We start from the raw sequence: 21175 nt of genomic DNA, 5'->3' as shown, positions 1-21175 counted from the left end.
GTAGTTTCCGACTCTTCGTGATCTCATGGACCAGAGCTCCCTGTCGGCAATCGCTGCCCCCAGTTCCTTCAAGGTCAAGCCAGTCCCTTCAAGGATACCGTCCATCCATCTTGCCCTTGGTCGGCCTCTCTTCCTTTTTCCTTCCATTTTCCCCAGCATCATGATCTTTTCCAAGCTTTCCTGTCTTCTCATGATGTGGCCAAAATACTTCAACTTTGCCTCTAATATCCTTCCCTCCAGTGAGCAGCCAGGAATTATTCCCTGGATGATGGATTGGTTGGTTCTTCTTGCGGTCCAAGGCACTCTCAGGATTTTCCTCCAGCACCAGAGTTCAAAAGCGTCTATCTTCTTTCATTCAGCCTTCCTTAAGGTCCAGCTCTCGCAGCCATAGGTTACTATGGGGAATACCATGCGGACCTTCGTTGCCAGTGTGATGTCTCTGCTCTTCACTGTTTTGTCAAGGTTGGCCATTGCTCTCCTCCCAAGAAGTAAACGTCTTCTGATTTCCTGGAGGCAGTCTGCATCTGCAGTGATCTTCGAGCGTAGAAATATAAAGTCTGTCACTGCCTCCACGTTTTCTCCTTCTATTTGCCAGTTGTCAATCAGTCTGGTTGCCATGATCTTGGTTTTCTTGATGTTTAACTGCAACCCAGCTTTTGCACTTTCTTCTTTCACTTTGGTGATAAGGCTCCTCAGCTCGTCCTCACTTTCGGCCATCAGAGTGGTATCATCTGCATACCTACGCTTGTTAATGTTTCTTACAGCAATTTTAACTCCAGCCTTGGAATCGTCAAGCCCCGCACGTCGCATGATGTGTTCTGCGTACAAGTTGAATAGGTAGGGTGAAAGTATGCAGCCCTACCGTACTCCTTTCCCAATCTTGAACCAGTCTGTTGTTCCGTGATCTGTTCCTACGGTGGCTACTTGGTCTTTATACAGATTTCTCAGGAGACAGACAAGGTGACTTGGTATCCCCATACCACCAAGAACATGCCATAGTTTATTATGATCCACACAGTTGAAGGCTTTAGAATAGTCAATAAAGCAGAAGTAGATGTTTTTCTGGATTAAATGGCACTCTTTCACTTGTGGCATCCAGCCTCCGAAACACAAATTCATACCAATATGTGATACATGAGAAAGAGTTCATTTGAAATTGAATTCCATTAGAAATAGGAAGAAATAATCAGGGGACTATGGAGGCCAGGGCCTAAGCAGGTTGAGTATCCCTTAACTGAAATGCTTGGTATCAAAAGTGTTCCAGATTTCAGTCCCCCTCCCCAATTATTGAATATTTACATATACCAATGAGTTGTCTTGAAGATAAGATTGAAATCTAACCATTACATTCATATATATTCCATTTGCATCTTATATAACTACATGTACCTTTATATACATTTTACATAGCTTTGAACATGAAATAAAGTTTGTGTACAATGAACTATCAGGAAACAAGGTTTTGCTATCTTAGCCACCCTTGTGGATGATTTTGGAGCAGTTCGGATTTCAGAATTCGAGATAGAGAATACTCAATATGTATCGCATATTAATTACTGTTTCTCAATAGCACCTTTCTCGTGGATTCATCTGAAAACACCTGAAAAGTATATTTTGTTGCCTATCTGTGAAAAGGTAGTTGTGCATAAAATATTATTGGAATCAATAATAGAAGACATTAATGATACATCATGAAGTAGCTTCCAATAAAAATTTTCCTTTTATCCTCAAGATGCGATGATCACCAGATCTGTTTGACAGATAGGCTAATCCCTGATTTGTTCCTTACTTTCACAGATTTCATTACACTGAGAAATACTTGTGTTAAATTGAAATCATTCCCCTCTAAGAAAAAGTGATAAAGTTAAGTGTAGCCCGCAAATGTAAAATTATATACCCATATATTTTGTACTGCATTGCACAAGGAAGGACCTGGTAAGAAATGTGTGGACTAGTACATTAGCTGTGGTACTTTTAATTTCACTTACTGTAGCAAAGTCATACAGAAATATTATTTAAGGATTGCCTTTGGGCAGTAGAGTAATAGAATCAAGGCTTGTGGGATCAAAACAGCAGGGTTTTTTTAATAGTAGGGTTGACGGTATCATTGGTTGCCCAAATCCTCTCATTTTAGCTTTAATCCCTACCGTAATGCCAGGGAAGGAGATTGATTTCTTCAGCAATCATCTACTCCTATGGTTATTCATGTGGTGGTGGGTTGGTTTTGAAAGATCTATTCTAATCTATTACATTTAGCAAATATTTGCTCCAGGTCAGGATTAGAACTGCTAGAACTGGTTGTTCTTATGGATACTTTCTGAATTATTGGACTGCATTTGAAGTTGCTGCTATAGAGTCTATAAAGTTGAGTGTCTGTACTTCAAAATCTGTCAGTACTTTATAGACCTTAACTAGGAAAGTGACAAAGAGGACCTTTATATCCTATTACAGTTAACAGTTCTATACGCGTATTCTGATCAGGTGGTTCCCATGCACATGCATTTTTCTTTGACTATTTCTGCTTCAAACTGAACATGCAAATGTCATGAATCAAGTAGGATCCATGAAACAATTGTATCCCTTCACATTTCCCCCCAAATACAATGCTTATTGTGAAATCAGTTCACACACCAAGTTGTGGTGCAACATTCATTGCTGAATGTTGAGAAAGCCGCCTGCTACTGGTCCATACTTTAAGATGGTGCTCCTATAAAACCTTCTGAGCATTTTATAACTTGACTGTATGGTTTCCTTAATAAATCATCTTATAATCTAACAAGAAAAAAACCCTCCAAACCTCTTGTAGTTCGTACATATCCAATGATTCCTTTATGGTTATCTGCATCAAGTTCAGGATGCCCTTTATTATATTAACACAAATAGTGCCGACATCTTTAGGGGCATAGATGTTTCCAACGTGACCTCTTCTGTATTCAAACTTAAACACTTGGGCAAAACATTGCTGAAGTATTTCAGTGGTTTTGGACGCTTTGGTGAACGAATCTCTGGGCCAGATTCCATTGTATTCTTCCAGTTGTGGAGACAGCAACTGAGAAAACAGATGGGTGAAGATTGAATTGAGTTAGATTTTTCCCACATACAGTCATACAGGAATGAAGAAACACACAATTCAGCTAGAATGTGGACCACAGTGAGATTTATCTGATAAGTGTAACCTATGTGGACTGCAGTATTATAGCATTTGACACTATATTAATTGCTATGGCTCAATGTTATGGGATTCTGCAATTTGTAATTTTGTGAGATATTTATCCTGCTCTGGTGCCACCACAAATTACAAAACTCAAGATTCCATAAGATGGAACCATGTCAATTAAACTGGTGCCATCTCCTATAATGTTGCAGTTTGAGTTGTCTTTTGGCCCTGGGCAAGGGTGCATAATGTTGCAGCCAAAGTAATCTTTTTTCTGGTACAATAACAGACCCAAAAGGTAACCTAGCTATGACGTTTCATCACAGAAGATCCCTGAACTGCTCATCTTTATACAAAGCTTGGGCAATTGCCTTTTTAGACCACAGCACCCAAAATCTCCCAGTTACCTAGCTGGGAGATTCTGGGACTTATAGGACAAAAATAATTTCCCCAATCTCTGATTTTACATAACCAGTTTGAGAAATAAATGTACATAGATGTATTTCTTAATATATATTCTGTTCCCCACACTCCTATTATTTCATGATAATCCTATTTTGTCTAGCACAATACCTTATATTTTATCTGTACCTGTTTCCAGAAAATCCCAAGGGATCCCAAAGAAAGAGATATTTCTAGGTTTGTTTATTTATTTTATCTACCTTATTTCTGCCCTGCCTTTTTCTACCCCAAAGGGGACTAAAGGTGGCTTACATATGGCCACTATTAGATTATTTAAAATACATACATACAGAGACTAAAATCAGTTAAAATTTAAAATTAATACATATTAAACATAGGTTTTCTTAATAATCAAAATTAGAAATCATATCTACCTTAAGAAGATGGTTTTCCTCAGATACTTTGCTGATCTTTACTTTGCATGTTAGTTTTATGCCAGACTTTGCTGAGTTATCTTTTTCCAGCCCATTCAGAATAAGTCCTTCATAGTTGTATAGGTATGTTTTGACGTCACTAAAAACAGGCTCTGTCAATGTGATTTTGTTTTAGTTATTACCTATAGTCCCAATCACAAACTACAGCTGTCATATTTAATTATTGCTTGTATTAATGGCTAAAATTGCCTGATATTAATTAAAACCGTCCAAAATCATTAATAATGATCAAAAATCAATTGCAAGTTCAATAAGCGTGAAAGCAAGACAGCAAAGATTAAAATGCTGTCAAACCAAGTCATAGTGGCTAAAACTCACTCACTTCCCCCAATTATCCAGAAAACATAATGAAAATTGTGAAATGCAGAGATTTTAATGTGAATATCAACTGTTTTTCAAGATTTAAAAAAATCTCAGGAAATAAAAATGGTTTTCACTGGGTGACAAAAACACAGAAATAAAGTAAGGTTTTCTATGAAGATCATTCCATGACCAGAGCATGAAAAGACCCTTTCCCTTCAGGTTCCCTTTTGTCTTTTATATAATAAACTTTAGCTCTTGGAAAACCTACTATTTCACTGCAGTTGCATTTTTGTTGCTATTGGATGCACATTATATAGAGCACCATCAATATTTTTATTACAGTAGAGTCTCACTTATCCAACATAAACGGGCCAGCAGAATGTTGGATAAGCGAATATGTTGGATAATAAGGAGGGATTAAGGAAAAGCCTATTAAACATCAAATTAGGTTATGATTTTACAAATTAAGCACCAAAACATCATGTTATACAACAAATTTGACAGAAAAAGTAGGTTAAGAACCACTGCCTTAGTGGTTAGTGCTGATGGGAAATTTAATCCAATAATGTCTGAGGGCCATAGCTGATCAAACCAGAAAATAAACTGAGGATGTCTTCAATGGAACAGCTACATTCTGCAAGTCCTTCAAGTAGAGGACAGCCTTTAGTAAAGTAGGATACCCAACCTCCCTATTCCCTTCTCTTCAGTCAGTAACTTGTATCAAGAGCTTAGATACAACACATTAGAGTAATGCATTACCTGTAATCCCTTCTTTCCTATTATTGCAGATGTCAAGCACATTTACTTTTAGGCTGGAACAGCGTAGCCCTATGGTATTCCCTTTCTCCTGCAGTTAGAATGGGGCTTCCTCGTGTATACATTAGGGTGCCTGCAGCAAGCTTTCCAAGCTATAATTTTAGTCATTCTGTGCATAGGAGACACTCAGATTCTTTGGAAACCTAACCATACCCTGCAAACCTTCCCATAAATACTACAATTTCTGGAGTATCCTACGATCATGCCATGTGAATGCTGGAGTAGTCCAAAGCACTCTTAGACTTTCAAAGACCCTTTCATGTGTTACATAGTTTGAATTTACAGTAATTTAAGGAAGTGTAAAATAAAGTCAAAAAGACAGTTGGTGTTTGGTTGCAACCACCTCGTGTTCTGGGGAATACACTTTGGAGGAAAGCTTTCTAAGAGGGAAGAACCATGGTAACAAATGACAGATTGTTTTAGTAACACATAAGAGAATGCATGAATCCATGTAACCAAGTATGATGACAGTTTTCTAAATGGGCAGAGCAATGATCAATGCAGCACTTTCTTTTTTCTAGCAATATTCTAATCTCAGTCTGAGTCAAATGCAGTTATTTCTGGAGAGCATTTGATTTCTGATTATTTTGAGGTACAGGTTGATAATCCATTATTCTAAATGTCTGGCACCAGAAGTGTTTTGTATTCTGTATTGGGGATGGATTTTGCAATACCTGTATTTCCATGTACATTCATGTTAAGATGTCGTGGAGTTGAGACCCAAGTGTAAACACAAAATACATTTCTGTTTCACATACATTGTATCATATATCCTGAAGGTAAGTTTATACAACATTTTAAATAGTTTTGTGCATGAAACAAAGTTTGTGTGCTGAACCATCAAAAAGCAAAGGCATCACAATCTCAGCCACCCATGCGGATAATGTTGTAGTATTTTGGAATTTCAGATAAGGGATGCTGTATAACAAATAGCTATTACTACTTTTTAGGAGACAGGACTTTTCTTCCTTGATTAGTTTAAGTGCAGGTTTATGATTTTTGCTCTGAATCCTATCTAAGGGTGAAATACCTTTTCCTCAACCTCCAAAAAATATCCTGCTAGATTCTTCCCTTCAAAAAACAAGAACACGGTGAAAAGATAAAACAGTAGAAATAAATAATAGTATTGTTATTTGCAAGGAACCTCCATACAACAATGAAATGCTGATAAATATCTAACATATTAAGAATTAATATATCAAGTTGACTCACCCAGATCATTTTTCTGGCACCCTGTATATGGAAAAATACATTTGTAAGAAGGAAGTATTTGGGTTTCAAACTATTAAACAATTGGGGGGAAAGAGGGGAGGGGTCCAAAATAAACAACACTCCAACCCTCCTTTTGTCCCCTGCTTAGTAACAATGGAAGTTGGAAGCTTACCCACAAAAGTGATGAGCAATGCAAAAGTGATTCCCCTCATGACGCAGGTGAATGGAAAACCTTGGGAAAGTGGACTGCTTTTATACACAACAAATTATTAACTGACATTTGCTGCTGAGAAGGAGGAGTTACTGAGCTATCAACTTCTATCCTGAGCTATTCAAACATTCTTTGGGCAGCCATTCTGACTTTTTGCTTTTTATTATGTACCATCATCTCAAGTTATCCTCTGTTTAAAAAAAAATCCATAAAATGTGGCACAGCATTATCTTATACAGGATTCTGGCCGGCCAGCCATGTATTATTCCAAATTACTTTCAACCAGTGTTGTCTGGTAGCTTCCTCATCAGCACAGGCAGTGAATGAAATCCAGCTTTGAACCCACATTTTCATAGAGCTATCCAGAGTGCTGAACCTTACCCCCATACAACAGAATCAACACCTTGGATAGCCCCATAAAGCTCACCTCCAACCTTGTTCTCCTTCCTCCAGAGACAGCACTCTGTGGGCAATGAGCAAGCTCAGTAACTAATGGTTGAAAGAGTGTGTTAACTTTTTAGTCTACCCTACTCTTTTCCTTCTTAATTCCCACCTTCCACTTCTGCAGACACAGTTGTCATAGCCCAGTACCTGTGTTCACTAATCATATATACGATCAGCACAAGCGGAACTTTTAACAAAATTGTGGTACGGAATGCCCCTCTATAGTCCTCCATGTAGTTCAATCCATTACATTTCCCTCTCAACAAATCTCCTGTGGTTCTTGGTGAATAGTTTGTGTGTCTTCTGGTCCTCAAAAATAATCTTCTTCAGGAAATATTCTCCTGAACAAGTGAATGCTTCCCTCTTCTTTCTATCATATTAACACACACATGATTTAATTTTAAACTCTAATGTAGTTTTCCATCATTTTATTCCACAACATTTTGGCAATGAAATATTTACTCTGGAAAATGAATTAGTGGACATGACTTTTGTAGAGGACAGAGAAAAACAGTTTGAGATAGGATTGGTAAGGTTATTTTGACCTGACACAGAGCACACGATCTTATCTTTGTTGAGTGATTGATTAATGGTTACTGCAACACATAGGCATCATCGGTGGTCATTCAGTACTCCTTAACCTTTACTCAGCCAGGAGCAATGCCAGAAAATGGCATTGCTTAGTAGAAGTCCACTTCCATATAGCTTAGTACATGGAACAGCAAGCTTTTAAAATTAGGTCTCGAAAAAATTATTGGTATGAATTATACTTGTTTGTCAAACATGTCCACATGTTATGTATGTTTGCTAGGCATTTCTGGGGCCTCTAGTGCAAGAATCTATGTTCTGATTTGAAGAGTTTGCTAGGGTTTCTTGTAAATAGGGATTCCACCCCTCCCTTTTTTCCTGAATGTTACTGTAAGGATTCATTTAACTTTCTTGATCAGTGACTGTTGTTTAGAATGTTTGTTCATTTTCAAAATAAAAGCCCTGGACTTGAGGTATAACACTGGAAACACACAATTTGGTGCCTCAAATGTTAGGTCTATTTCTATGTATATTTGACATCCTTATTCCAAAAATGGCACCAATTCCTCCTAAGAACCTAAAGAAAAGGCCTAATTTCGAAGAACCAAGAAAAAAATTGGACTGTGTAATCTGCTCTTCTCCTGTGCCATATGAATGCGGAAAACCACTCCCTCCTTAATGAAGCTATTATATGTCTCTGAAGGTATAATTTATTGCTGATAATTGCAGGGGCTTTGTTAAGATTTGTCTCCTATTTTTAGAATGAATTAACTTAATACCCTTTGCCCCCGAACAAATTAAAGGACAGGAATGCAACATTTCACTATGTGTAACAGATGGGGAGAAAGATTCAGTATGGATCTTATCCTAAAGGCCCATGGATTCACCCCGCATCAAAGTGAATCCATGGGCTCCCATTGAGAGGAGTGGAGAAACCGCCGCTCCATGCCCCACGTCAATTGCCATTTTGTCACGGAAAGCCTCCCGTGTTGTCATAGCAGTGGCGGAGGCTGCTTCACCTCCCTTTTTGGTACAGACCTGGCTGGAAGTCACCTTACGTCATGTGAAGAGCTCCATACCATAAAGGGAGGTGGAGCAGCGTACAACGGGGAAATCGGCCCATCTGATGAGGTTACAAAACACTATCAGTGCTGCTTGTACAGACTTTATGACACCAGTCTCCTATCCAGCTATGGTTGTGTTAGTGTAGATCAGAGGTCCTAAACATCCCCCTTAAATTCCACCCAACTGCCAATCTGTTGTCTGTAACTTCATGTTAAAAGGCCCAAGTATACCCATAGGCAATCTCTTTTCACACAATAATCTCTCTCTTAGTTTTTAAATGGCTTTTTAATATTTTTTAACTTGAAAGCATGCATACTACCAAAGGTTTCTCTGCCACATTATTTCTACCAGAAGCATTTTTAGAAAATTAGAACTAACCTTCACATCTCCTTTAGAAATGTGACCAATTGCATAACAGAAAAGTAAACCACATAGTGATAGAAGCCATGCGAGTAGGTGGTCTCCAGGTTGTTGCCTTTTTCTCTGGAAATGAGACCAGGATAATTGTTTTGCCTCTGTGTCAGAAAGTGGTGTGCTTGTGAATATATGGTGTACCTTGTTTGTTTATTTGCGGGTAGTATGCATGTGAGGTACATTGCTTGGGTTTTGTGCATTATTTGATGTTTGGGCTGGGAGAGGTACTATATGTTTTACTTGGGTAAGATGTGTTATGTTTGTTGTATGTGTATTACATATGTCGTTTGGGAGTATTTTGCATGTGTTTGTGCTTTTCTATTTCCTTCAGTTTTGCTAGGTTTTCTTCTATGAAATGTATGTTTGGCATTTGAGTCTTAAATCCCATTTCTCCTGTCTGCTTGAACAGGTTACTCACCCATGAAGCTCATCAGTTTGTCTTCTATGAAAATATGTTTTGGAATTAGAAAACCATAGTTCAACAAGCATGATTTTGTGTTTGGGGGCTGAAATCCTACTTCTGCTGGAGCTTCAACAATTTATGTTTTGGAAAACTGGTAGGTCTTTAGGACTCTCCATAGCGGCCATGGCAGTCATACTGGGAATGGGCAAGTTCTCCATTACAATTGTTTGGAGAGATATCCAAACCACCCTTTCAAATTTCTAAATATACTTACTAGTCCTGAAAATTTGGGGATCCCTATTCTAAATTAAGACGTAGCATAGCATTGCAGGAAAAGCCAGACATTGATTTTCTTCACATTCAATTTTGGATTTTTTTAGAAATTCGAGCAACCGCCTTACTTTAAACTAGCTAAAATTTATTTATTTATTTATTTATTTATTTATTTACAGTATTTATATTCCGCCCTTCTCACCCCGAAAGGGACTCAGGGCGGATCACATTGCACATATAAGGCAAACATTCAATGCCATAACATAGAACAGAGACAGAGACAGACGCAGGCATGGGCGGGCCTCGAACTCATGACCTATTGGTCAGAGAGATTTGTTGCAGCTGGCTGCTAACCAGCCTGCGCCACAGCCCGGCCTAAAATTTAGTGTCCACTAAATGATTAGTTAGTGTGTAGTTAGTATAACAATTTTGCCTTGTTTCAATAAACCAAAGATTGAGCTAGGAAGGAAACGAATATTCACTATTTATTCTTAGGTTGAAAAATGAGGTTTCTGGCAATTTGGGAAACTTTGTCAGGAAGAACAATAGACAAGGAAGAATTTTACCCAATTGTCATTCCATTTTCGAACACCCAGAATTGTTTCAGAGGAGCTAATGCTGTTTCTTTGGCTTTTTGTGCAGTAGGGGGAAATATAGCAATCTGGAATATAAAAATATATTTTACTTATAATCAGTTGGATTTTGGATTTTACACAACAAATGCAGAATTATTGCACATTTTGATAAGAAATTTAAATTTCTAGCCAGAAAAATGACCAGAAAGAAGGGGCTCAAAAGTGGCTTTCCAGATATTCTTGGACTTTGTCCCTCATCAGCTCTACCAGGCATTGGCAGTGGTCATAGGGACCATAGTCCAAGAACATTTTGTTGACTAGAGGTGCCCTCTTCACTGTTTAAAGCCAGACAAATAAATCAAAACTTCCCAAATAATGCAGTAAAGTGGTAAAGGAAGAAACTGTAATTTTTCACTCAGTCAATCTCAAAAGGAATTGGCCTGGGAGGTGGGAAGTGCTTTGTCACCTCCGCCAAAGAAAGGCCAAAGAAAATAGCTTTGGCTGGAGCTATTTGGGGGGGAGTTCAGCAGCCTGCCCCTCAAGCTCATTCATGAGCTTGACACTGACCCACCCTCCCGCTCATGAACAGTATAATTAGTCATCTTTGGGGCTGGGTAGGAATTCCCCCCTATGTTCTAGGGAGAGGGGGGTTCATCTACCCTATACTGTTTGCAAAGGGAAAACTGGGATGGTGCAGTTTTGAATTGGCCATCATGTGGAAAACAGCAAGGGGTTTACATTTTGGTGTATACCTAAGGCACCCCTTTTGTGGTGTAGGTCAGGAACAGAAACCCTCATCTGCAGTTCAGATAACCGAGATGAGGGAGAATAGAAATGGCCTTGGAACAGGGAGAGTCTGGACTCAATAAATCCTTGGGGCAGAATTTTCCATTACATTTCCCTAAGTGGTCGCCCAGGATTATTACAGCCAGGGACCCAGATGTCTCGCCCATATGAGCCAAGGAGTAGGTCCTGAATAGCCACTACCTCGGCATTATCCACATCAAGTTCATGCCACCTTTTAGAATTCTCTGCTAGATATATAGTTTAATTACTGTAACATTAATAAAATTTGCTCATAGTTTAATCCATATTTATCGTGTGGTCTTGTTATTTTGGGGGTTGTATGGCAAACATCTCAAAGATGTGAGTGATAGTTTGCCTACACAAATAGTCACATAACGACAAGTGTCCTTTTTGGAAGATAATCACATTTTCATCATGGATATATAGTGGTACTTTGAACACTAATGTGGTAAAGTGGGTTGCATGGGCTCCTCAGCCTGCCTTTTAGAAGAATTGGAGACATGTTGATCTAGGATTTATACTACTAGTTTTCCTACTCTTTCTTTAAATCACTTTCCATCAATTCCAGAAACAGACTTCTAACAGACATTTTGATTATATCTCTATTAGATTTTGCAGTTATGAGCAAGCTAAAGAAGGAGGAAGGGAACCTGAAACGGAACCATTCAGACTGCATAAAGTTAGCATCAACACTTCCATAGAATCATAGAATCGTAGAATTGGAAGAGACCTCACGGGCCATCCAGTCCAACCCCCTGCAAGAAACAGGAAAATCTTATTCAAAGCACCCCCGACAGATGGGCATCCAGCCTCTACTTAAAAGCCTCCAAAGAAGGAGCCTCCACCACAGTCTGGGGGAGAGAGTTCCACTGCCGAACAGCCCTCACAGTGAGGAAGTTCTTCCTGATGTTCAGGTGGAATCTCCTTTCCTGTAGTTTGAAGCCATTGTTCCGCGTCCTAGTCTGCAGGGCAGCAGAAAACAAGCTTGCTCCCTCCTTCCTATGACTTCCCCTCACATATTTATACATGGCCATCATGTCTTCTCTTCTGCAGGCTAATCATGCCCAGCTCTTTCAACTGCTCCTCATAGGGCTTGTTCTCCAGACCCTTAATCATTTTAGTCTCCCTCCCCTGACCGTCTTGGAGTAAATATGCATGTGATAGATCTGTGCAGATTATGCCCTTTCAAGGTTATCATTATTAGTTCTTCTCTCAGTGTTTGAATATATTGTTGTGTATGTTTCAACTTCGGAAAACTCCAGAAACAGCCAGCCATTGCTTTCACTGCCTCCAAACAACCAGTGTAAATTCACTGGCATTTATAGATCAGGAAATGGTATGCATGGCTTTGGATCCAAAACCCTTCCAGTCTCCAGTTACGGTATTCCAAAGATGAGGGCCCTTAGTTACTTCATGCTGGAGCAGGCATAACAATATTCAACCATGTTGCCTTCAGTATAGGGACTTTAAAAAGAAGAAATGAGCTGCCATAGTGAAAAGACCAGCAAAAATGACCCTTTAGATATCTCTCACCAAACTACTATAAGCAGTAGAGCAGTGGTTCTCAACCTGTGAGTCCCCATATGTTTTGGCCTTCATCTCCCAGAAATCCTAACAGCTGGTAAACTGTCTGGGATTTCTGGGAGTTGTAGGCCAAAACACCTGGGGACCCACAGGTTGAGAAGCATTGCAGTAGAGGAAGACCTACCACTTCATGCCTCCCTCCACTTTTCAGGATTCCTCTATTATGATGGAATCCTATGCACATTTACTTGTTCCCAACATACTTGTTTCTGAATGAGGATGCATAAGCTCACACTGCACAGAGAAAGAAACAAGTACAAGGATATTGCACTTTGGAGTGTCATGTTACCACGACCATGTCTTTGTGGTTATCGGTTAGGTAAACTCTTGCCTCACATATGAGGTCAGCCTAACCAACAAAAAATCTTCCTGACCTAAAAATATGGCCTTTAGCCGTAAGCTAATTTAATTTTTTTTAAAAAGAACTTTATGTTTTTGTTTCCATTAAAAATGATTTTTTAAACTTACAAATTGTTATGAAATATTTTAAATCAAAACCATGCTATGATATGAGTCAAATGGATGCAATGAAGGGGGGAGGAGCAGGACATTAATTATTTCAGAAATTAAAAATAGCCTGTTTGCTTAAAGAATGTTTGCTGAAAAGAGATAAAAAAATTACCTGAATCATCAAAATTCTGGTCAACTCGGAGCACGTGGAGCTCCTTGTCTGCCTATAAAATGCCCTGCACCTCAGAGGGCTGTCATTCGCCTTCATCATGAGGGGAATCGTCCTTGCTCTGCTGCTCACCCTTGCGGGTAAGTCTGCCTTTGTGTTTTACCAAGATCCTTCCATAGAATTCTGTATATTATAGCCAGATTGACATTTTATAATGTAAAGTTTTTTCTTTAACATTATACTATGCACACATTAATAAGTGTATCCAATTACTTTTCCACAGGGAGCCAAAAGTTTCCAAACAGTAAGTCTATCTGTCTGATATTTATTTATTGATTTATTGATTTTAAAAAAGGAACATTAACACATTTGTTGAAACGGCATTTATGTCAGTTGTCTATTGGGGAAGTAGAAAAAAAGAATTGAACTAGTAGAACATGGTCACCCAAGAAGTAACACATTTTACACCTTGCTATAGATCAGTGGTTATCAACCTGTGGGTCCCCAGGTGTTTTGGCCTACAACTCCCAGAAATCCCAGCCAATTTACCAGGTGTTAGGTTTTCTGGGAGTTGAAGGCCAAAATATCTGGGGAACCATAGATTGAGAACCACTGCTATAGATGATCTTACATATGGTGCAGTCTCAGCTCCAGCTCTATGTCGATAACAATATTGAAACCTTGAATTAGCACAATGGTTCTCAACCTGTGAGTTCTCAGATGTTCTGGCTTTCAACTTCCAGAAATCCTAATAGCTAGTAAACTGGCTGGGATTTCTGAAAATTGTAGGCCAAAACACTTGGGAACTCACAGGTTGAGAACCACTGACTTAGCATCTGCTGGAGGAAATCTGATCCTTCATAGATCCCTAACAGCAATTACTCTGAGCCAATGGTTCTCAACCTGTGGGTCCCCAGACATTCTGACCTTCAACTCCCAAAAATCCTAACAGCTGGTAAACTGGCTGGGATTTCTGGGAGTTGTAGGCCAAAATACCTGGGGATCACAGGTTCAGAACCACTGCTCTAAGCCGTTGCCATTTGGTCATGTTCACTTCAGTTTCAAGGAGCTGAAATCTAAAACATCTGAACAATCACAGATTCCTTATTCCTTAACTAGGGTATCATGTAAATTCTAAGTACAAATTAATCACTTAATTTTATTTAAATATATCTGAATCTTACCCAAGATATTCATGATCTTGAAGACAATATGAAGTAAGGTATGATTTAACTGGAAAAAGCAGCAGCAGCTCACTAATAAAATAGAACTCTTCTTGTCAATTCCCTATTTCCAGTGATAGACTGAAACCCAAAGAGGCTGAAACACACCTAAGTGTGGTAAACCCACATGACTTTTGTAGCATCTTAATATTATGGAACCCTATGGTTTACAAAAAGTTAAGTAAAGTTTTTGTCATGAATATAAAAAGACATACTACAACGTATCTTTAATATGGGACCCTATAAAACTTTCTTCCAGATCAGTCAGTTTAAGCTTCAACTTGAAAACATCTACCAATTAAAATGTAAAGTCCTGATAATTATGCATTTATTGAAAACAATGGATAATGCTTTAGATCTTTCTATTGTTCATTTTACAACTATACTTCAGCAGCGGTAAAGCTTTATTTTTAATAATATGAAGTCATTAAGTCAAAGATGATTTCAAATATATATGTTTCATATTTTTAAAGTTATACTCTACCCCTGAGCTCTCATTTTAACCTGTCCAATTTCCTTTTCCTCAGGAGGCCAGAAGTCCCAAAACAGTAAGTCCTCCAAGTTTTAAATAAACACAAAATAAGCCACAACAAATCCTCAGCAAGTTGGTGGGAAATGTATTAATCAGTTAATTCAATATAATTATTAATTAATTTTTGGCACATACATTTGCACTTCTCTTGGGCTTCAGCACAGTTAACCTTTGCTGGAGTTAATCATAAAGTAATAACATAATAGCCAAGTAGTATTATTTGGTGGTTAAATTTCTTATTAGTTCTCTTCCTGTCCCAAGGACACAGTAAAATCAAAAGAGGTTGTAGAAATCCACAAGGAAGAGGGGGAGATTAAATGGCAGCCCCTTTCTCTCGATTTATCAGGTGAAACTTCAGCTTAACTGTCTAGATATGAATCATTTAGGTTATGTGACTCAAGTGTTTATATGTTCGTTTTAAACAAATGATGTAAATTGGTATGAATAATTCTTTCTGGAAATAGATTTTTGGTGGTGTAAGGATGAAGCATTATCACATCTTTCTGCTGTTTTTAGAGGGCAAAGAATTTTTAGATTTGTTTTACTAATGTTTATATTATTGTGTTCTTGTTGTATTAAGTGATATGTGATTATTATTGTCTGTGATATATTATTTATTGTATTTGTTTCTTGTTGTAAGCTGCCTCAAGTCCCTTCGGGGAGAGGGAACAGGATACAAATAAAGCTTATTATTATGTTATTATGATTATTATGAGGCAAAAGTTGAGCTAAATTTCTTTCTGCAATGCAATACCAGGTGGTGGGTATTTTCACAGAAATCTAAAATAGGGCAAGACCCAAAGAAAATTACTATTCCCAACTAGTGACAGTTTAATTAGTGTAATTTATGTAAGTGTTGTTATCATTCAGGGAGTGTTTAAATTTTTGCAAGATTCCTCGTTGGAGTTAGGCCACCACATATATAGATGATGAAAAAGAAGATTCCCAAAGAAAACTTTAAAAAACACACGCACATTAGGCAACCCTCCCCAATAAATAGTATGGATTGAGCCTGCTTAAATCCCACAAGAGGCTGAGTATCAGGACCAAACACCAAGAGAGGAACAGGATTACCAATATTTAGAGTAGTGGTTCTCAACTTGTGGGTCCCCAGGTGTTTTGGCCTACAACTCCCAGAAATCCCAACAGTTTACCAGCTGTTAGGATTTCTGGGAGTTGCAGGCCAAAACATCTGGGAACCCACAGTTTGAGAACCACGGAGCTAGAGGCACTGATGGCTAATGATTTCCATGTAGGAGGAGAGGCTGCAATCTAGGTTTTACTCAAAATGAGTTCTCCAAGCTCCTGAACCTACATATTTGGAGAATGGGCCTCAACACATTGTTTGGAGTAAAGTCTGGACTAAGTTCCAGCAGAGATACCCCGTCTCACTCTCTGGTGGCTACCACCTTGGCGTGAAGTACTACTTTTATCAGCTCAGGATTCACTGTAGCAAAATGGGCAGATCCTGTTTATATATTTTTCAGTTAGCAAACTGGGCTCTACTGTTATATTCAAAATGTAACCTTTTCAATTTCTTTCTTCTAGAAGGTCAAACCCCAGATAATGGTAAGTCTGCTACTAATTTTAAACATTGTTAGTCAAATGGTGAGAGAGAGGTGGGAGAAGAAGCTGGAGGGAGGGAGGGAAATCAGCTTAGTTTCTTTGTTTTACTAATTGAAAGAATAAGATGCTAATCTAAAACGTCTCTGTCGAAATCTCAAGGTGTTCTTAGACACTTGCTCTTTGCCTTTTCCCTACTCCAGTGACACAGGGATAATAATGCTGGCCTAGCAGGGTAATCTTCCCTACAAATGCTGAGCATTATTGTTCATTCAATGAGCATCAGCAGAACCAAAATGGAGTCAAAAGAGGCCACTGAGAAATCAGAGGAAGCTGAGTTGATTACACCAACTCAGCAAACAATGAAGGTAGACTGTCCCTTAGAAAAGAAAACGGAGCACTGGAAAGGGAATGGAAGTATGCCAAAAGAGGAGGTGGCTGGCTAGTTAACCTGAACAGCAGAACCCTCAGGAGAAGGCAGGCTACATCCCACCGGTATATTTTACACTTAAAGGAATGTGCTCTGCTGTTCTGTCTAGACAGTAATCTTCCAAATTTCTTTCCTCAGGAATCATCACCTCCAAATTCAGTAAGTATCAGATTCTGCCCAGCACTTTGCCTGAATTGATGTTTCTAGGAGTCAATCCTTCAGGAGTGGGGATTAGTTGGAATGGGGTAGGAGACTGAACTGGAAAGCTGGGAGCTCCTCATATTGTCTTGCTTCAGCCAAGCCTTTCTGCTTCAGCACTGTTCCCCTCCGTCACCCACATAATATAGATACAGCTGTGAGGTGGACTGCAAAAGGCTGAATGAAGTACCGAGCAAAACAAACATTCAGAGGAAAACTGTCCCTTTTTATTTCCTACAGTATTTGAAGTGCCATGCCAGAAGCCATTGCTTAACTAGCTAGCCTGTATTTAAAAATGTTTGTCAAGTAATTAACGCATTAATGCTTTAGCTTAATCATAATTTGATTGCCTGGTTAATGTCTTCACTCCTTAAAAGTTTGCATCCATTAAAGACAACAGGTGTAAATGTTTCTTTGTATGATTCTTTGCAGTGATAGACTTCCCTGAAGGGACTCTGCACCACTACAAATATGAGAGTGAAACCCGGAGCACAGTCAGTGGAGAAAGTCTGGGACAATCGGTTGTAAAGATGACAGCTGACATATCTGTCCATGCAGATGGTCCGAATAAGATTTTCTCGGTAAGGAGGAAGCTTTTTGGTACAGCCTTCAGGTTCATTCACTGCTTCAACTGAAGGAAATCTAGAGGACATTTCAAAGAACTATAGAAACAAATAATCGCTCTAGTTCTACAACAGTGGTTCTCAACCTGTGGGTCCCTAGAAGTTGAGGCCTTCAACTCCCAGAACTCCTAACAGCTGGTAAACTGGTCAGGATTTCTGGGAGTTGTAGGCCAAAACACCTGGGGACCACAGTTTGAGAACCACTGTTCTACAATATACTGTACTTCTTCAAGTCTGAGACACCATTGATTGTACAATACACACTACATTCAGCACCACCAACCGGAAAAAAAATATTCTTTGATTCTAATATCTTTTAGATGGTCTCATATCTTGTGTTTGAATTCTCCTGCATCTGCCAAGTTGCTTGCATTAATGCATTTAACTCCCTATTCTCGGTCTCTTTCATTATATTTTGTATTTCTGGAATCATGTTAGACATTCAGCTATTTTCAGTACTTGGCATCTCTCTAGCTTTTATTTTGCATCAAATTTTGGGTTTGGTAGTTATTGTTAATATAATGTTCATTTGCCATATTTCCAAAGATGGTTTGTTTGTACTGCAAAAATTGGGGTGACACACCAGAATGTATCTTTGGTAAGGAGTGGTCCTCTTTTGATCGAACGCTGCTGTAGCTGGCAACAGAAGTCTTAGTCGGCTTTTAAAACGTAGCTACTTTAGCCTTGGGGTTGCTCAGTCAAAGCTGTGCCCTTTATCATGAATTGACTGGATTCGTCCTCTGTCCTGCTAGTATTGGAAGGCAAACACGTAGTAATAGCACTCTGTCCCTTTCCTCACAAAAAAATGTAAGCCTTGATGTATTAAGCCATTTAATGCAAGGAAATATCAAATGCAAAATAGTTTTTTTATACACCAAGTCACTTGTTTCCTCTTTACATATGAAGAACATTATATAGTGAGAAAGGGTGTGATCTAACCAAAACAAATAATTTTTGGATGCAATCCTGCTAGCACCTCTTTGGTAGTAAATACACCTTGGCCTTGATGGGGCTCACCTCTGAGTGGAGATGCACAAGTTAGCACTGTCATCTCATCTGCAAAAATCAGCAGGAGCTACAAGTGCTTAATTGGGAGAAAAAATCACAGCAAGTTGTATTTCTTCTTCCCCCCTTTCATTTTGTTTCCAGATTTATGGTCTTAGAATGCAAGAACGTGTTGGATTCCCTATTCAGCCCAGAGATCAGTTTGCTGAGCCAAAGGACCAGTTTGTTGAGCCTCCCAAGCAAGATGACAGACTGGCTGCTTGTGACCTGCACAACTATCGTGCTGTCTACAGGAATGGACAGTTTGGCGAGATCCGTGTGGCAAAAGAGGCCCCCCGTGTATGTGTGAATCATATGAGAGCAGTCATGAACTTGTTCATTGCAAACATAAAAGACCAGAATGAATTTCAGCTGAAAGAGGTTAGTTTCTCTCATATACACCTTGTTTGTTTCTGTTATTGATGGGGTGGTGTACAGAAAAGCAATAGTGTCTGTATGTATCCAATCAGAAGCAGCAAATTACATTGCCAATTAAAAATAATCAACCAGTAAAAGGCAGCAGGGCAAGAATAGCTAAAAGGAAAAGCTTTTAAAAACCTGAAAGCGTTTGGAGTCATCTTTTCATATAACTCTAGCCTACTTTAGTAGTAAAATGTTGTCTGTGCTTTTTGTTTACATTCAATATATTGTTTATGCTTTTGCTTCTCCAGTTGTTGATCTTCAGTTCCATCATTCCCAACCATGATGACTGGAGCTGAATTTCAGCAACTTAGGCAGCTAACTCTTTCCCATCCCTTGTTTCAATGAGTAGTCAACCACCACTCTGCTTATCTTTGGTGGTTCCAGCATTTATTTATATGTATACCACCCGTTTTTCCCACCATGAGGACCAAGACAACTTACAATAAATTAAAGATTGAGCTATATGAAAGGTCTAATTGCCAATTTGGATATTCATTTAAATACTTTATGACTAAGATGTCTAATTGATAAGTGATCTTAGTCCCTAATAATCCGATCCCAGATTGCTTCCCTTAGTATAAAATCAATTGATCAAAGACCGATCTCTGTGATTGGGGTCAATCCAGTAACTTGCCAAGTCATTTTCTCTCTAACCTCCGAAACTGTTAGGAAACGATATACAGCATGAAGACATTACTGTAACCTAGAAAATATTAGGGAGAGAGAAAAGAATAACTACTGTGGTCCTCAGTGTTAGTTTCATTTTGCTCTACGCCAATTGCACACTCAGCCACACACTATTTGGATGATATTTGTGTATCCCTGGTAATGTGTCTGCATCAATATTTCCAGGATGGCATTGTGGGTGAGTGCCTCACGAGGTATTCCATCACAGATGACAGGAACAAGTGCCCCATGATCACCAAGACCAAGGACTACAGCAACTGTGATAACAAAGTCCAGCGGACCATTGGAATGTCTTATTTCCACCTCTATCCAAAATGCCCTCTGGTAAGAAAAAGCTCAAATATACTCGTTCACGTTGAAAAGTTAAGTGATTCCACTGACTTTAATGGAGATGTGGGGTGGGATTAATATTCCTCTATATGAGCGGCGAACTCCATCTTTAAAGCATCAACCATGTTAGTCTTTCAAAACAGTGTGTGTTGTCCTCACAAAAGATGCCACTTTCTATCCTTTAGAAAAACACAATGGTTCAAGGGACTGCAGCCTTTGTCATGAAGCTGAAATGTGATGGTCCTGTAAGCATGATTTCTGAAGTTGAGTCTGAGGAAGTATACCAAATTGCTCCATTCAGTGAAGCTGACGGTTCTGGAGTATTTATAACCAGGTAAGTTGCACATCCACACGCTTTTCAAAAAAGAGTGGTTACATATGTTAAGCTCCACACTGGCTTGGGTAGGAGGTGGACTGAGGAAGAACTGTTTATTTTAATGCCATTTTTCTCTCATAGGGGAAAAATCTTCATTAAAGTAAAGTATTCTGTAATACGAAACCTATGTAAAGAATAAATGCATTTAAAAACATTAGTTTGAAATAGGTAAAAGCAGAGCAATGCCTCCCCATTGTATTATTAATTAAATTAAAACCTTATTCTATTTAAGAAATAAACTAGTTTTAAAAATACACGAGGGATTCCTTTCAACCCGAGAACCTGAAAAAAAGCAATTTATCACACAAGCATCAGTTGACTGCATCCCACTTCATCTGATGTCTATATATGTAGTGATATATATATTGGCTCACAGGGTTGCCCATGCCATTCCTTGGTGTTGATAAAGGAGACTGAGGGCCTGATTCTTGCAGCCCAAGAA

General features: G+C 38.8%; 2 protein-coding genes across 4 annotated transcripts in view; one reads left to right on the top strand and one right to left on the bottom strand.

Annotated features, from left to right (window-relative positions):
* Positions 1-6595, bottom strand: part of LOC100553583 (vitellogenin-2) — a 53689-nt gene extending 47094 nt beyond the window's left edge. For both annotated transcript variants that reach the window (XM_062978081.1, XM_062978082.1), the window contains exons 1-4: positions 6554-6595; positions 6382-6402; positions 3991-4142; positions 2798-3049 (exon numbers count right to left, since the gene is read on the bottom strand). In XM_062978081.1, the coding sequence (XP_062834151.1) occupies positions 2798-3049; positions 3991-4142; positions 6382-6402; positions 6554-6593 (465 nt within the window). In that variant the 5' untranslated portion in view covers positions 6594-6595. The remainder of the gene's footprint in view (positions 1-2797; positions 3050-3990; positions 4143-6381; positions 6403-6553) is intronic.
* Positions 6596-13389: 6794 nt separating this feature from the next.
* The window catches only part of LOC100553782 (vitellogenin-2), a 38959-nt gene continuing 31173 nt past the window's right edge, over positions 13390-21175 (top strand). For both annotated transcript variants that reach the window (XM_062978080.1, XM_062978079.1), the window contains exons 1-9: positions 13390-13444; positions 13588-13608; positions 15055-15075; positions 16608-16628; positions 17191-17211; positions 17683-17831; positions 19023-19298; positions 20193-20351; positions 20543-20691. In XM_062978080.1, coding sequence (XP_062834150.1) covers positions 13405-13444; positions 13588-13608; positions 15055-15075; positions 16608-16628; positions 17191-17211; positions 17683-17831; positions 19023-19298; positions 20193-20351; positions 20543-20691 — 857 coding nt within the window. In that variant the 5' untranslated portion in view covers positions 13390-13404. The remainder of the gene's footprint in view (positions 13445-13587; positions 13609-15054; positions 15076-16607; positions 16629-17190; positions 17212-17682; positions 17832-19022; positions 19299-20192; positions 20352-20542; positions 20692-21175) is intronic.

Source organism: Anolis carolinensis, chromosome 4 (assembly GCF_035594765.1).
Source record: "Anolis carolinensis isolate JA03-04 chromosome 4, rAnoCar3.1.pri, whole genome shotgun sequence".
NCBI lineage: Eukaryota > Metazoa > Chordata > Lepidosauria > Squamata > Dactyloidae > Anolis > Anolis carolinensis.
Note: the sequence above shows the minus strand (reverse complement) of the source record. Positions and strands in the feature narration are given on the sequence as shown.